This window comes from Xiphophorus couchianus, chromosome 12 (genome assembly GCF_001444195.1).
Source record: "Xiphophorus couchianus chromosome 12, X_couchianus-1.0, whole genome shotgun sequence".
Classification (NCBI taxonomy): Eukaryota; Metazoa; Chordata; class Actinopteri; order Cyprinodontiformes; family Poeciliidae; genus Xiphophorus; species Xiphophorus couchianus.
Window position 1 is genome coordinate 2,477,541 of NC_040239.1, and position 16,744 is coordinate 2,494,284.

The 16,744-nt window shown below is 37.3% G+C and overlaps 1 protein-coding gene across 5 annotated transcripts in view; it reads left to right on the top strand.

The window, feature by feature from the left end:
• The window catches only part of ctsla (cathepsin La), a 21,909-nt gene continuing 5,165 nt past the window's right edge, over positions 1 to 16,744 (top strand). The window contains exons 1-8 of one of the 5 annotated variants that reach the window (XM_028034096.1): positions 1 to 130; positions 1,363 to 1,497; positions 9,891 to 10,013; positions 10,823 to 10,972; positions 11,969 to 12,193; positions 12,285 to 12,453; positions 12,900 to 13,002; positions 13,135 to 13,459. In XM_028034096.1, coding sequence (XP_027889897.1) covers positions 1,375 to 1,497; positions 9,891 to 10,013; positions 10,823 to 10,972; positions 11,969 to 12,193; positions 12,285 to 12,453; positions 12,900 to 13,002; positions 13,135 to 13,237 — 996 coding nt within the window. In that variant the 5' untranslated portion in view covers positions 1 to 130; positions 1,363 to 1,374 and the 3' untranslated portion in view covers positions 13,238 to 13,459. Of the gene's footprint in view, positions 131 to 1,362; positions 1,498 to 1,583; positions 1,707 to 2,465; positions 2,619 to 3,730; positions 3,956 to 4,645; positions 4,812 to 4,893; positions 5,012 to 5,824; positions 6,270 to 8,058; positions 8,231 to 9,490; positions 9,629 to 9,890; positions 10,014 to 10,822; positions 10,973 to 11,968; positions 12,194 to 12,284; positions 12,454 to 12,899; positions 13,003 to 13,134; positions 13,460 to 14,804; positions 14,950 to 16,246; positions 16,381 to 16,744 lie in introns of those variants that run through there. The other 4 variants (XM_028034093.1, XM_028034097.1, XM_028034094.1 and 1 more) reach the window with 4 other exon arrangements.

Below are 16,744 nucleotides of genomic sequence, written 5' to 3' on the forward strand. Positions count from 1 at the left end.
GTACAAACAAGTTTTGGGCCAATCGGAGAGCTCGGTGGGATGAGCTCGCGCTCCAGGTTTGGCCTTTATAAAGCGTCCCTCAGCTAACAGAGCGATTGTTTTCTGGCTCTTCATCAGAAAATATTTTACTGTAAGTACAAACATTTGATGTTTCTTGAATGTTGAAGATTTGTAATTTAAGATTTCGGTTAAAATCTGGGTTTTATAGTTATAGGGCATATATGTGATGGTTTTATGTTTCTTGTAAACAGAGCACCAGTTTGCATTTGTAAACTGTCTATTTTAAAATGTTTGTCGGGAAATTTGTTCTTTAGATTGAAAAAATCTTTAAATGTCGTTGTATTGTTACAGCCTTGAGTATTCTGCATTATTCGGCTGGTTTTGTCGCCGTCCCAGCTGCTTTTCTTCCACGTCCGCCATTGTTTGCTTCTCGTCTTTGCTTGTTTTATTCATCACAACATTATCAACGGGATCAGGTTGAATTGAGCCGCTACGCGCCGGTTCCGGTTTTGGTTTTCTGTTTCGTTTTCCTGGTTTGGAGCTGCTCGGTGTTTTCTGGCTCTCTGCCCGGGCTGCTCATCCCGTGACTGTGCAGAAAACCAGCTGGGGTCGGCTTGTTATTGGGATAAAGCCGGAATCCTGAGCAGTAAAAACCTGGAAAACCGCCAAATAATGAGTCACTACCGGTGTTTTTCTTACTACTATTATTTCATACACGTTGAGTTTGTGAAAAAGGCATTTTGAGAAAATAATATTTATCATTTTTGGCCTTACTGCTTGGCGTATTTTCCTGTAGTTGGGAATGGCGCTGAAGTTCGCTTCCGATTCGGTGTTAAAGGTGTTTTTTTTTTTGTTTTTTTTTGTTGTTTTTTTTCCCTCTCGCTTTAGCCCCAGTTAAATCACCAGATACAAACTTTATATTTTGTTTTGTTTAGATCTTAATTAAAGCTGACACAGAGCTGGCCGAACTGACCTGGTGATTGCCTAATGCAGCGTGACAAACTGGTCCAACACACCTGATTCCAGTGACTAACTTCCTGCATTACAGTTTTACAGAATCATGTTAAAGGTGTTCTTGTGTAGTTTCACAGAGATTCGTCTAAAAGTCGAGATATCTGGGCTGAAAGCTGCTCTGATTAAAAACTGTTTTACTAAACGTGAAAATAGCCCTTTTAGTTAAATCACATACCAGCTTCAGTGTTCCTGTATGCCAGTAATTTGCAGAGGGAAGTTTCCTGTGAATTTCTGAGCTGTTCGTGAGAAACCAGAGTAAACTGCCTGCATGTGTAGCTGTTTGTTTGTGGCCTGCCCACCTCCCCTCTGCAGCCCTGAAACCTGATCCAGCTGTGTTGTTTACTGCAGGAAGCCGGCGCCATGCTGCCTCTGGTTGTGTTGATGTTGAGCCTCAGCGCCGTCCTGCCAGCCCCCACTGTGGACTTCCAGCTGGACGAGCACTGGAACCTGTGGAAGAGCTGGCACAATAAAAAATACCACGAGGTAACGTGTTTTCAGGGAGTTTCTTGTGTTTTGTCTCCAGAATGAATCATAAAAATGTGGCTTTTTGTGTTTTTTGCTTTCCAAAGAGAGAGGAGGGCTGGAGGCGAATGGTGTGGGAGAAGAACCTGAAGAAGATCGAGCTGCACAACCTGGAGCAGTCCATGGGGAAACACTCCTACCGCCTGGGCATGAACCACTTCGGAGACATGGTGAGGTACAGACACGGGTTTTATGACCTGCTGAACTTATGCTCAGCCTAAAAAGTGTTTTTTATTATTTTTGCTAAAGCACACACTTAAAAAAAAATGATCAAAACAACCTGAGAACAAATTTTACTGCATATAAACTGTTGCGATTAAATGATATTGAGACCATTTTCAACTGAAATGATTAATAACTTTAACATTTGAACCAAGTCTGTCACAAAAAGCAGTCAAATAATTAATCGTATGATAAAATGAACTACGTATCCTTTTTATTTCTTTATTTTTTTTTTAAGGGCAGTTTTGTTTAGAGACGTCACAGTCCATATTATTTATGGTTTTGGCTGTTTTTATTTTCATTTCCACCTTATTACTATTATGGAAATAAAACACAATTTTATGTTTTGTTTTTTTTTTTGTTTTTTTTTACATTTTATTATATCTTGGGACAATTTATTACTATAGCTGGCCAAACTGGAAAACATTTTAAATATCTAAAATAAACTAATCAAAACGACAATAACTGGATCTCAAAAAATATAAATTCTTCATTTTGGACAAAGAAAACAGGCAAAAGTTCAGCATTTTTCAAAATGGTGGCTTTTCAAAAATATTTAGCTTTTGTTGTCTAAATAGAAATGATTAAGCTGGTTTTAATTTATAATGTAATTATTTTATTTATTGTTTACTTGTACAATCTTTGCCTTTGTGTAATCGGAGGCTTCAGGTTCACGCTGCGTGTTTCACTCTGACCTTTCCTCCCAGACTCACGAGGAGTTCAGGCAGATTGTGAACGGCTACAAACACAAAGCGGACAGGAAGGCGGCGGGGTCGCTGTTCCTGGAGCCCAGCTTCATGGTGGCGCCGCGTTCGCTGGACTGGAGGGACAAGGGTTACGTCACCCCCGTAAAGGACCAGGTAACGACGAACGTTTCTGAAAGAATCGGCTCATTTTCTCCTACAAACAAGTTTGGATTTTTAAAAATATTTTACTACTCATCAGTCATCTAAAGTTGTTTGAAACTCTCCAAAATGTCTTATTTAAATAAAAATGTTTGCAGGGTAGTGTAGGCAACTTGTAGTTAGTAGAAATGATAAGATCTGCAGTTGGTGGTTTTTTTCTTCTGTAAACGTTGCAGCCTCCATTTTTGTCTCCATGCCTGTAAAGGGGCTCTCCTCTGAAGTTTTGCCCACAGGCGGAGATAAGGCGGCCATTTGGGTGGTGTTTTTAATTATCTTGCTGCTGCACAGCTTGTTCTCCCAACCCCCCCACTGTATACAGAAACAAACTGACCGGCGCCACGGCAACCAGGTGTAGGCAACAATGTACACCAGAGTTTTTTTACATGGTCACAGTGAAACAAAATGTTGAGAAAACTGACATTATTTTTATTTAAAAAGCAAAAATGCTAAGTGAGCTAAAGCTGTAAAATGAGATGAAAATCTAAGCTAGCACACAGAGCTAAAAGATGCAAAGGGACAATTCTGGAAAATAAAAAATGTTAAAAACCGGCAGGATGTCATTTGGGACTTTAGTCTACAATGTTTCGACTGTTTTACAGTTTTTTTTAGTTTATTCCATTGCCCTGCGACAGACTGGCGACCTGTCCAGGTGACCCCGCCTCTCGTCCGAAACGTTCGCTGGAGAGGCAGCAGCTCCTCCTGACCCCAGCAGGGACAAGAGTGTTAGAAAATGAATGGCTGGTTTATTCCAGATATGTAGTAAATTCTCTGCCCTGTGAAGACGCTGCTGCAGGAATCAATGTGACTAAAGATAAACACATGGATGAGTTTCTCTAGCTGCTGCTGAGACGACATTAGTTCTCTAATCCTGGAAATGTTGTTCAGCTGATAGAAGCCTGACTTTCTAACGTCTTTATGTGGCTCTGAAGGTTGAGGTCAGAGTTCATCCTGATCTCTAGTTTCCAGCTGTTATAACTGAAGCTGTTTTGACTCTGGATCGTTTCTTTAGGTCTAAAGATGATAACTTGTCCTGACTTCTTCCTCCTGCTCCTCTTCCTCTCCCTCAGGGTCAGTGTGGCTCCTGCTGGGCCTTCAGCGCCACCGGCGCCCTGGAGGGCCAGGAGTTCAGGAAGACGGGTAAGCTGGTGTCGCTGAGCGAGCAGAACCTGGTGGACTGCTCCGGACCCGAGGGCAACGAGGGCTGCAACGGCGGCCTGATGGACCAGGCCTTCCAGTACGTCAAGGACAACAAAGGCCTGGACTCGGAGGAGTCGTACCCCTACGTGGGAACGGTACGCCTCTGCTCCCACTAACACCACTAACACTGGCTCCATTTAGTTAAGTTTGGATGATTTATGGAGAAATCTGGGTTTTTTCTTTTTTCGCCAATGGTTTACCCGGGTAGCCATCTTGTTTTACATTTACAATTACATTTGGACTCAATAATTTCTATTAATAATTTGTTTGCAGAGATTTCATAATCTATTTTATTTATAGTTTCGACTATATGTATTGTTTTTGGTCAATTTGTTTGGATATTTAAAATTTCTGCCAATTCCAGAGTTAAGTGTTACAAAATTAAAGTTTTTGATCTTTGAGAAAACAAACTTACAATATTACTCAATAAGAAATGAATTGAATGAAAATGATCTCAAAAAACCAATATTAGCATTTATTGCAATAATTACTGGGGTAATTTATCATGATTCAGGTCAACTCTACAACCAAATATAATTTATTTTTAATTATTAGAATTTCAGCATCTTGTGAAGTTATACTTTAACTCGGTCAGAATAGCAAATTTTGCTGGACGATGAATTGTCCCAGAAGTTATCGCGATAAACGATAATATTGTTTTGAGACTATTTGCCTTGCATTTGCAACATTTTTTTTATTTTTTCCTAAGCCGTGTCGCCCAGCCCCATCTTTTTTACGTTTTTGTCCCTTCCTGCGCCACGTCCTCACGTTGCTCTGCGTTTCAGGACCAGAAGTGCCACTACGACCCCAAGTTCAGCGCCGCCAACGACACCGGCTTCGTGGACATCCCCAGCGGCAGTGAGCACGCTCTGATGAAGGCCGTGGCCGCCGTCGGACCCGTCTCCGTAGCGATAGACGCCAGTCAGCAGTCCTTCCAGTTCTACCAGTCAGGTTAGCATGAGAAGCGACGCTAACGGGTCTGGATCCCGCCGCTTGACTGTTCTTAATATTTAGTTTTTTTATTTTGCTTTAGGGATCTACTATGACAAGGAGTGCAGCAGCGAGGAGCTGGACCACGGCGTTCTGGCGGTGGGATACGGCTTCCAGGGAGAAGATGTGGATGGCAAGAAGTACTGGATCGTCAAGAACAGGTCCGATTAATCGATTATTAAAACGATCAACTAATTTAGTAATCAGCTTAATCTCTAACTGGAGTAAACTGACTCAAAAAATGGTTTTTTATTTAAAGAAAACATCAGATATTTTCTACCTGGAACTCAAATGGCAGTTTTAGGTTCAACTGGGTCATATTCTGTAAAAATAAATGTTAGAAAATGAAAAAAAATCTTGTTTTTACTTCAGATTGAATAAATTTATGCTAAAAAACCTTCTGTGCTCCATAAGTAAAAAAAAAAATTGCAAGGGGAAAAAAAAGACATCTTTATTCTGACCTCAGTAATTTTGTAGAAAAGACTTGGAAGTTTCTGAGCTTCAAAAGTCAAAAATTTGCAAGACAAATCTTGAGTTTAATCTCAGAAACTTTCTAGAAAGAACTTGGAATTTTTCAAAAATAAAAAATCTGTTTTTTTTTTATTTTTTCCTGGCAAATGTTAAACTTTTCTATCGCAGAAATGTTCTAGTTTTTCTTGTAGAAAGTTTGAGGTCAATCTAAAAATTTGAGTGTTTTGGCAGAAATGTAAGCTTTTTTTTTTATCTGTAATGGGTTAATATGCTGTTGTACATTTTGCTATTTAATTATTCAACAAATCAACTGATCAGCTCTACGTTGTGTGAAGTCGGGCAGAAATGGCTGAGCTTTTGAGAAGGAATTTAATTCTTTCTTTAAAAAAATGAAAAATCTGTAGACTGTGCCAATTAATCAATAACTAATCGTTAGTAGCTTTACATTTGCTAAACCCGACTGGATAAACTTGAACTGTTTACTGATTTTTGTTTTCTTGCAGCTGGAGTGCGAACTGGGGCGACAAAGGCTACATCTACATGGCCAAAGACAGGAAGAACCACTGCGGCATCGCCACAGCAGCCAGCTACCCGCTGGTGTGACAGCCGCGCGCTGCAGCATCATGGTTGTCATGGTTTTCATTGCAGCAGTTTGGCTGAAGGCGAGCGGCGAAGCTTCGGTCGGACGGAAGCATCAGCAGGAGATTCTGCTGCGTTTCAGGAGGAGGAAACTCTTTTAGGGAAAAGGAGCCGTTTTATGGCCTGATTCTACGCCACTTTATTTTTATTTTCTCTTAAAAATTGTAATTTTATTCTCTGTAAATATGTGAACCCTACTCTGGAAGTAATTCGTTAATACTTGCCTTGGTCATTGTAAATGGATTTTCTTTTTCTTTTCCTTTTTTTGCTACTTTTACCGTGATCAATTAAAGATGTGAAACACTAAAATTGTGGTTTGTTTTTAATAAAATGTCTGCAGACATTTTGTTCACACAAATCTAATGACATTAAAATTTTATTAAATACAGCAACTGTTTTCAAATAGAGCAACATAAATTATGCTTTTTTTTTTTGTAAGAATAGACTAAATCTATTTAGTCTATTATAAAATGTCATTTTAAAAAGACATTTTAGTCTTATTAAAAATGTTTTCTGGTTCACAAAAACTCCCCCCTCCCCCATGTTGCAAGAAGTTTGGACACCCCTACCTTACAGCTAGTAGAAGCCCAAATTCTGTTGTACAGAAAATGTAAAGTTGTGCAGTATATGAACACATGGTTGGGGTTCCTTTTGCTTACCTGAGCCAGCAGATGTCACGGCTTCCCAAATCATCACTGACTGTAGAAACTTCAGGAAACCTGAAGAGCCCCCTTCAGGCTCTGGGATCTTGATTACCAAATTAAATTTTTGTTTACCTTTTTCTCCCACACTTTTTCCTTCCACTTAACTTTCCAATATGTTTGGATGCACCCAGCTTCTTTACAGGTGATATTTCTGTGGTTTATGGTGTTGGTGACTGCTGGACAAATATTGTACCCAAACATTTCCATGAAGGCCAAGACTGTCAAGTTGAAAGCAATTAGGGCTCAAATTTTTTATATATATATATATATATATATATACAAATTCTAAACATTTATTTGTTCAAATATTAGCAGAAAGGGTGACATGTAAATCTTGGATCTAAACCATAAGATTACAGTGTCTACTTTTGGGGGATTGGTTTGTTTCAATTTAGATTTATGAATTTTTTAAAATGATTTTTGAATGAATATTTTGCAAAAGACATACTTTAATATAAAACAAATCAGCCCCATACCAGGTGAGTTGGTTAATATTTTTAGCTTTTTATAAACATAAACAATGCAGCGGATCCTGATATCAGTGTAGATTAGAAAATATAGTCGCTCACAAATATTTAAAAACAGTTAAAATACTTCAATCTTAAATGTTGAAAAGTGAATATTTTAATAGTTCAAACACCAAATATACCTTAAGATGGAAACCATGCTAGCGCTACCGTGGAAGGCAGCTAAGGTCTTCCTTATTTCCGCTTTCCGGGGTTCAGCCAATCAGCGCAGAGGAAAATAAGTGCTGCTCCGGGATTGGTTACTTTGTAAACGCCAGCCAATAACGTGTCAAGTAGCATATTTTAACTTTGAATAATAATCTATGTAAGGCATTTGACACTATTGACCATTATTTTAAAGAAATGTCAGTCATATTTTTAAAACCAATAATCAAATTTCATGTTAGCTGATTAAAATTTGAAGTAGTTTGTTAAAATCTTAGCATATGTTTAGTTAATCCATTATTTTATTAGAAATCCACCATTTTATTTTCGATCAGATCGTTGACATTAGCCGTAGCAGAGTTAGCTGTGCTCACTTACATGCAGGAAAAGTGACAAATAATACAGAAAATGTGCGACATCTTGTTATAAATGTATATTCTTCTTTCAGCTTAGTCAGTTTCAAAATTTATTCCAGCCAAAATAAGACAAGTAAAATTTTCTAATATTCCTCTTTTTTTTTTTTATTAAAATGTTGGACAATTTAATTAATTTTATTTTATTCCAAAAATTTAGTTTTAAATTATTAATTAATTTTGTGTTATTAATGTATCTACTCATTTAAATATTATTATTTTTATTATTATTATTTACATTAATTTATATATCCCAGAAGTTGATCTTCATACTGACGCAGCCGTGTGTGTTTTGTTTCAGCAGCTCTTCAGAGGCAGGAATCACATCACCTGGAGACACCTGGACCACCTGGACAAATGGACCAATCAGAAAGCTCAAGGCTTTCACACTGAAGCAAATCTGGTCTTTAAAACCTTTATGCTCCTCGGCGCAGAAAGGAATCGGTCCTCTGCTTCTCCTCCATCAACAGAAAAAAATCACAGTAAGTTTCAACGGTTTTACCTCAATTTTCAGCTTTATGACCAATATGATCAACTTTATTTTTCTTTTTTTATTGTGTTGTTGAACATTTTCACTGTAGAGATGTTTCAGGTCTAAGGATGGAGACATTTTTCATTCCTGCAGGATAAACTGCCTTTTTTCTCCATAACTTGCTCCAGCTTTCAATCCTTTTCTTAGAACATAAAGTTTTGTCTGCTTTCTACCATTAATTATATTTTATAACACAAAAGCAACGTTCAACAAGACTTTTTGTTCATTTCTTTTTGAATAGAATGCCTTTATTAAGAGGAAGCTGCCGTTTCTGTTTGGTGGATTTATAATGTTACAAGTTTTTGGTTTTTCTTCCCAACAATTTTATACAGAGATCATCTTTTACCCACGTTCCCATTTTTGGCTTTGTCTTTATTTAATGAGTAATTTTGTGTTGAATGTAAATAATTTTAAAACCTGATAAAGACCAGGTTTAAATGTTTGATTTGATAGCAGGTATAACAAGTTAAAACCAGTAAAACTGGTTTAGTTTTCCTAAGAAAGCAACATTATTTTAAATTTTATATTGAAATTGTTATATGCATTACTTTTTAAACTGTTAACATTAAATTGTGGTTTGCTGTGATCTAGAACTGAAAGAAGAATATAGTTGCATGTCAGAACTTGAAGAAATAATAATCTTCTATATTAAATAACTTAATTTGAGGCTTTTTTCTTTCTGGGAACAAACTGGAACCTGTCCAAGTTTCCATTAACTAAAAACATAAAAATGTTCAGCTTAGCAAATACTATCACATTTCCGTACATTTTATTGCATAAAATGCAACAACATATTATTCCTTTACTGATCATTTGTAGCTACAAATCATTGCAGCTAAAAAATACAACATCAACATGTGAAAAGTTCATCTGTTTCTGCTTTACTCAACATCAATACAGTGATCCACTTATCTGTTGATTATTTTTTGGATTACTTGTAAAGTAATTCATTGAATTTATTTTTTTTCAAAGGCTGAATAACAGAGTTTAATGTATAGGTTCTTGATTCTACAGGTCTGTCAGGTGGAACTTGTGTTTCACAGTTAACAGTTAATTCACTGTTTAACAAGCCAGGCAGGTTTGGATAATTTATTTTACCTTCATGAGTGAAATCATAATTTTACAGCTTAATAATTTACTTATGCTGCCAGACGTCCTACAGCCTACATTTATTCAGCTGTTTTGATGTGTTTTTATTTATTTCTTCCAGCTGAAAGTGGGAACAATGCTGCATTTAGTTGTTATGATGTTCTGCATGAGTGAAGTGCTGTCGGCCCCGAGTCGAGACCCACAGCTGGATCAGCACTGGGAGCTGTGGATGAACCGGTACAACAAAACCTACCACCAGGTAGAAAGAGCCACTGAACAACAAAACAGACATAAAATGCAACAGATGCACTTAAAGTTTGATCTGAAGTCTCAGATTTGATCCAGATGTTAACATAAACCATCCTGCTAGAAAGACGAATCTAATCCTCCCATTTTACAGCATCAGCATCTAATTTTAATAAAATCTCTGACAATAGTCCATTCTACGAATTGCTCTAATTTTGACCCTTTGAGTCCATTTTTGACCAGAAGCAGCTGATTGAATGTTTGTGTTCATGCAGACAGAGGAAGGCTGGAGGCGGATGGTGTGGGAGAAGAACCTGAAGAAGATCGAGCTGCACAACCTGGAGCACTCCATGGGGAAACACTCCTACCGGCAGGGCATGAACCACTTCGCAGACATGGTGCAGCAACAGAATCATTTATTTACATCTCAACCAGAAAATTTTATGGATATTATCAGGAGGTCAACTTTCTTTACTCTAGTCCTCCTACAGAAGATTGAGTGAAAAGTTACCAGATTATTAAAAAAAAGTTAATCTATGTGCAATTTAACCTAATCCTTAATACAATTTACAGTTCAATGTTGTGAAATTATGTTATGATCTGAAGGAAGGTGCAAAAAGATAAACGGTGGGCACAAAAAATGCTCCTAAAAAATTAGGTACAACATTACCAAAACTTCAAAATAATGAAAAGGGCTTGATGAGGACATGTAAAAATAAATATTTTTGTATAATTAAAATAGTAATAGAAGTTAAATGAAAGTAAGTGGCTTTAGGTTTATAGTTAACATGTTAAACTGGTTGTCTTGCATAACTTTGACTCAAAATGAGCGATTTGGAAGTTGCCCTTGCAGAGCAGGTTCATCTGCATCGGCATTCATAGGATCCCTGTGTGAGAATTCATTTTCAGAGAACACGACACTAACGTGCGTGTAAAGAGCAGAAAGCCTCACCGCTTGGTTGGCTCGCTGGCACGCAACACCGTCCTCAAAAACCACAACAATAACTCAGCTTTTACAGTTCGCATCCCAATGAGGTCTGGTACTGGTACCGGTACTGGTACTGGTACTGGTAAAAACTATGGGTCTAAGCACACAACTCTGAGGAACTCCAAGAGTAATTGAGTGGTTTGCTACTTAAAACACTTATTTTATTTATTTTTTGGTCTTTGTTGTAGCCTGTCCTACTCACTAAAACATTTCCCACAGACTAAGGAGGAGTTCAGGCAGATTATGCAGGGCTACAAACCGAAAGCAGAGCTGAAGGTTGGGACCCTTTTCAAGAAGCCCAGCTTCCTGAACGTCCCTGAGTCTTTGGACTGGAGGACAGAAGGATATGTAACGCCCGTCAAGAACCAGGTAACATGATCTGTTTTCTCGAAAATAAAAATTTTTCTTGGCAAGCTGTGAGTTGTCTAACTTCATCTGACTTGTCTGAGGACATATTTTCCACTCCACTTCCTCAACGTGTAGCAACACTTGCTGGAACCAACCAGCTTACTGTAGATCAGAGCTTTACCAGTTTTTCAGTCATGGCAATCCCAAGCTGAAGGCAGTAATAATAAATCATTAAATTAAAGTCATTCATGAATAAATTTGTTCACGTAGTAAAAAATCATGGCAACAAAGGATGTAAACAGTTACTTGACATTGTGCTAGCGCTCTTCATCTATCGGCCATCAGAAGGAAGACGTCGGCGTCTTATTCAGCCGCCGGACGGACAGGCCCCGCCTACTTGTGAGCGGCTATAGATGCAGCGATTTCGGGAAATTGTAGTCGATGATTTTACAAAAGTGCTACAGATTCAACACTTTAGATTGACACACAACTATGATAAGCTACAGTGGAGCCAGCTGCACACTGTCTGAAAAAAACAAAAACAAACCATCAATCTCCTTCTACTTCCTGTCGTCTTCTTCATCGTTTCTGCCAGAAGCAACATCCGGCTGTTGATCATGACTTGTGTGATGCGAAAAAGTGTTTCCATTGCAGTTCTATGAAATCCATTCGATGTGGCCGAAAAAACAACTCATTCTAGCCCAAAAACTTTTTAGAAGAAGTTTTATTTATAGCATTTTTCATCAGCAAGGCAGTTAAAGGGCTTTGAACTGATTTTATTTTATTTTTTTTCAAAATTTGTGTCTCCATTAAGCAAATTTATTTTCATAATTCCAATTTGCTCAGTTCTATGGTCAATGGAAACACAGCTATTGTCCACAGTAAAATGAGTCAATACTCCAAAAGTAAAGGCCACAGTGGCTCAGGAGGAAGGGGTTCATCCTGCAGCCAGTGGGTTTGTAGTTACATATCCAAAGCATTGGACCCTGACAGGCTCTTCTCTCATGCCGTCTTCAGGCCCGTTGCGCTTCCTGTTGGGCCTTCAGCGCCACTGGCTGTCTAGAGGGCCAACTGTTCAGGGCGACTCGCAGACTGGTTTCGCTGAGCGAACAGAACCTGATGGACTGTTCTAGATATCTGGGCAACAAGGGCTGTGACGGTGGCTGGGCTAAGATGGCGTATCAGTATGTTCATGAAAACGGTGGTCTGGACTCTGAGGAATCGTACCCATACCAGGCAAAGGTACGTCAACACTTAATCATATGGAGGAAGTTCTACATTATGTCTCCTGCTTAAAGTTTTATGACACTAAATTCTCTTCTTTGACCTTCAGGACAACCTGCAATGCTTCTACAATGCGTCCTACAACGCCATCATTGTCGACGGCTACGCGTCCATTCCCAGTGGCAGTGAGAAAGACCTGATGGAGGCCGTGGCCACCATGGGGCCCATTTCTGTTGCTATAGATGCCAGTCATGATTCCTTCCAGTTTTACCAGTCAGGTAACTCTGCTCTAAATCCAGTGGCGTCCACAATGTTGACAGGAACAGACCTGCTAAATCTACTCTGATTTAGCTGATTGATTTACAATATAGTGCTTTTACATTGTTTCATAAAAATAATTAGTGTAATAATGTAAGAGTTGTATCAATGTATCACTTCTACAATTTAAACTCAAAAATACTTTATTGAATCCAACGGGAAATTAAATGTTGTAAATCATATTAATTCAGATTCCTCATAGAGTTATTGTAGATACTGATGGCAGGAAAGATCTCTTGTAGCAGTATGTGTTACAGCGAATCCATAGAAGCCTCTGACTGAAGACATTGTCATTTCAAAAACAAATGCATGATTTCTGATGGACATTACATGAACACGAGACTCCCTCTGAATCTGAACCCATTAGCTGTTCAGTTTGTGTAACATGAGTCTCTGCGTATTGAAGGCGTCTACTATGAAGAGAACTGCAGCTCTGAGCAGCTGAACCACGGCGTCCTCCTGGTGGGTTACAGCTATTCTGATCAGGATTACTGGATCGTGAAGAACAGGTCAGTGACATCTTTAACATTACTTTGTTGTAGAGTGTATAGTTTTTAATGATTCATTTCTGAGTTTTGTATTTTAAGGCGTATTATTCCTTTACCAACTGTCATATGGCTTTTTTATTTTTTTCTTTGCAGCTGGAGTGAAAACTGGGGCAACAACGGCTACATCCACATGGCTAAAGACAGGAATAACAACTGTGGCATTGCAACAGATGCCAGTTTTCCTGTTATCCTCTAAGCAATATTTCCTTGTACTCCTGAGGGCCAAAGAACCAGAATAAAGTTTCAAAGTTGTGCTTTTTTATTAACAGGAGATTGTGCAATGATTTATGTAAACGTGCTCATGTATATGTAGCCCATAAGCTGCATAGTTATGCTGCTTCATGACTTACTAACACTTGCTGGTTTTATGATCATTTTCAGCTTTTGCAGTAATCAATAAAATATCTGAACCCCTTGTTATTTCAGTCAATCAAGGTTATTTGTACAGCACATTTCAACAACAAGGCAGTTCAAAGTGCTTCAAATCATAAAACACAAATAAAAAGACATAAAAACAACACAGGGTGAGACTCTTAATTAGCATGGAGTATGCATCCTAGAAAAACAGTTTTCCCTTTAAAGACGGACTCTCTAATCCTCGTGGGTCTAATCCTTAATCTGAAATTACTTCAACTTTTACACCCAGTTGAAATTGGGTGTCTTAAATCTGGCACAGTAACAGAAGTTACACTTTTCTGTCAATATGTGTCCAGAGTAACTGGCTACTAGCTGAGCTTGTAGAGATTGTTTTCCCACACCTCGCTGGATAGTTAGCTAACTAGCTAACTAGCTAGCTAGCAACTAGCAAACTAGCTATGGCTAGAAAATTAAGAAAATCTAAAATAATTGTAAAATTATATTTTTTCTTGTGCACCTCACTGGATATATAGCTATATAGTTCGCTAACTAGCTAGCAAACTGTCTAATTGGGTAGATAGCTCACTAGGTAGCTAGCTAGCATTAGCTAGCTATAGCTACCAAATGAAAGATAACTAACTTGGTTACATTTAAAGAAATTTTAAATCCAAATCTGTCAGGAGTATGAATAACTGGACTTATCTGTGGAAAAATAATGAAACAGTATTAGTTACAGTTATAATATAAAATTAGTTATATAATAATACTTTGTTGTTGTTTTTTTAAATCACATTTAAGCTCATATGTCAGTCTAATGTGTAGGAACCAAGCTTATCAAATTATTAATTCTTCTATTAACATTATAAGCAATATTCTTATAACTTTAAACTGGCAACCATAAAGACTGAGCATCACTGTCAATGATGCTCAGTCAAATTATTTTACATAATTTGTAGTATAATGTAGCAGTGCTGTTTCTTCTGGGTTTGTTGATTAAACTAAACATTCAGGTTTAAGTTAAAGAAAAATGCTTTTCATTTTGTTTATATATTTCTCTTCAAATTAGTTGCAGAAATGAGGTAAATAATGCAAAACACCATCAAATAAAAATATTTCACTTAACCCCAAAATGGCTTGAATTCTCTATGAACCTATATAACAAAATGGAAATAAAAATGCTTCCATTCCCATTCAAAGAAACCTTTATAAAAGAACAAATAAGGAAAAAATTGTTTAAAATGCACACATATTCCCAAGCCCTATACATTTATTCAGTAAAGTGAAACAAAAATATTCTCATATGGTCGTTTTGAGTCGGTGTTTAACTGAATGTATGAGGAACGTTCTGCCTGAGGCCTCATACCTTTGGCTGCCTGTGTTTGCTTACTTCCTGTCTTTCAGCGCCTCTTCAGAGGGAGGCGTTACGTTCTTCCTTATCACCTGTAATCACCGGTAGAAGAATAAAACGCCTCAACACGTTTATCTCATAGACAAACAGGACGTTTTACAAGACATCAGCCTCTTCGTCACTTAATCATCTTCTGCAGCAAAGTAAGTTTTGACATTTGACCGGGTGTGTGTGGCTTCAGACAATCTGGACCTACGTTTATGTGATGGAACGATTTGCACCTTTTTCCAAAGAGTGAGCAGTGACATGAATCTGTTGTTTTAACTGGTTTATTCACATGAAATTCCTCCCAGATTGGGTTTCATCCACCGCTGATCTTTCTCTCACTAAATCTAAGAAGCTCATTTCCTACATCAGGTGCAATGTTTGGGTTTTATTTAATACAACTAAAATAAAAACACTTTTACACTCTTAAAGCTTCTACAGTAAAATATGAAGTTAGTTTCATTTATTTTTTAAATGATTTATCCACATTTTATTCTTTTTTTGTGAAATAAACCGTTTTAATTTAATAATAATTTAGATTTTTAATGCACTTTACATTTAAATACTACAGAATAAAATCAATAACATTAATGACAGAAACAGAATAAAATAAAAGCACCAGGATCAAAAGTGAATTATATACTGTAAACATTTTTTAAAAGTGAATTATATACTATAAACATTTTTTAAAATGGAATGTTTTCAGCTTTTTGTTTAAGTATCCAGTGGTCAGTTGAATCCTCAGTTTGGGCTTCACTGTTCTGAATGTACGGAAGTTCACACAACAAAAACTGTTTCAAGATGGCAAATAACTAGACGTAATCATACGATGCGTCTCGTATGATTACGTAATCATACGAGACGCACCGTATGATTACGGTCCAATATACCGTAATCCAATATACAGATCCAATATACCATAACATTCAAAACAAAAACGCATGGCACAGTTTTTTTAGATGCCACAGATTTATAGATGAAACATTTCTCAAATTAAACAAACAGATGTGAAAATAATGTGCCTTGCTATGATTTGAGATGGCTAAATCTCAATTTATAGACACCTTGTATGCAGAAAAATACAAAATAAGACACTGGTGAGAGCACTGTCACCTGATCCAAATAATCAGTTATTTGTAATTTATCTTCAGACATTAAATATTAGAAATGATATCTGGCCAAGTTGAATAAGACAGAAAAAGACAGCTGTAAAAAAAGTTTTGAACATATACTTGAATAGTTGTATGTATATAAGATACAATTTTTTAGTTCTGCAGGAAATATAAAAGTAAATTAATAAAAATAAAAATAAAACTCCAAGGATTATCTTCTGCTGTTTTTTTTTTAGAAGGAAAGTAAATTTTTCCAGCAGGATTTGCTGGATTAACCACAAAGTGGAGAAACCAGAATATTTTATGAATGACTTCATGTTATTTCTGTTATTTTTCCCCACAGGAAGCCGCGCCATGTTGCCTCTGCTCGTTTTGATGCTGTGCGTGAACACAGTCCTGTCGGCCATGACGACCGACCCAACGCTGGATCAGCACTGGGAGCTGTGGAAGAACCGCTACAGTAAAACCTACAATAAGGTCATCCAACAGATTTCTTTTGTCGATTTCTTGGACAATTTCAACCCAGCAAGGTTTTCCTTTCTACATCTAGAACTTAAATATTCAATCAGAGATAACTAGTGGCATGAAAAGGTTTGTTAATTCAGGCCTTTCTTATTTTACTCTGTGTGCATTTAATCAAAAATACTGACAGGACGCATGCTGATTCAAGAGAAATTTGTAAAAAATTTAAACTGATACCAATCAGACAAAAGAATGAAGACATTTATGTAAAGCTGGATCATGCTGGCTCACTAGAAGTTGCACAACCTACACCGCAAAAACACAAAGTCTTACTAAGCATTTTTGGTCTATTTTGTAATGTAAATACCTTAATACAATT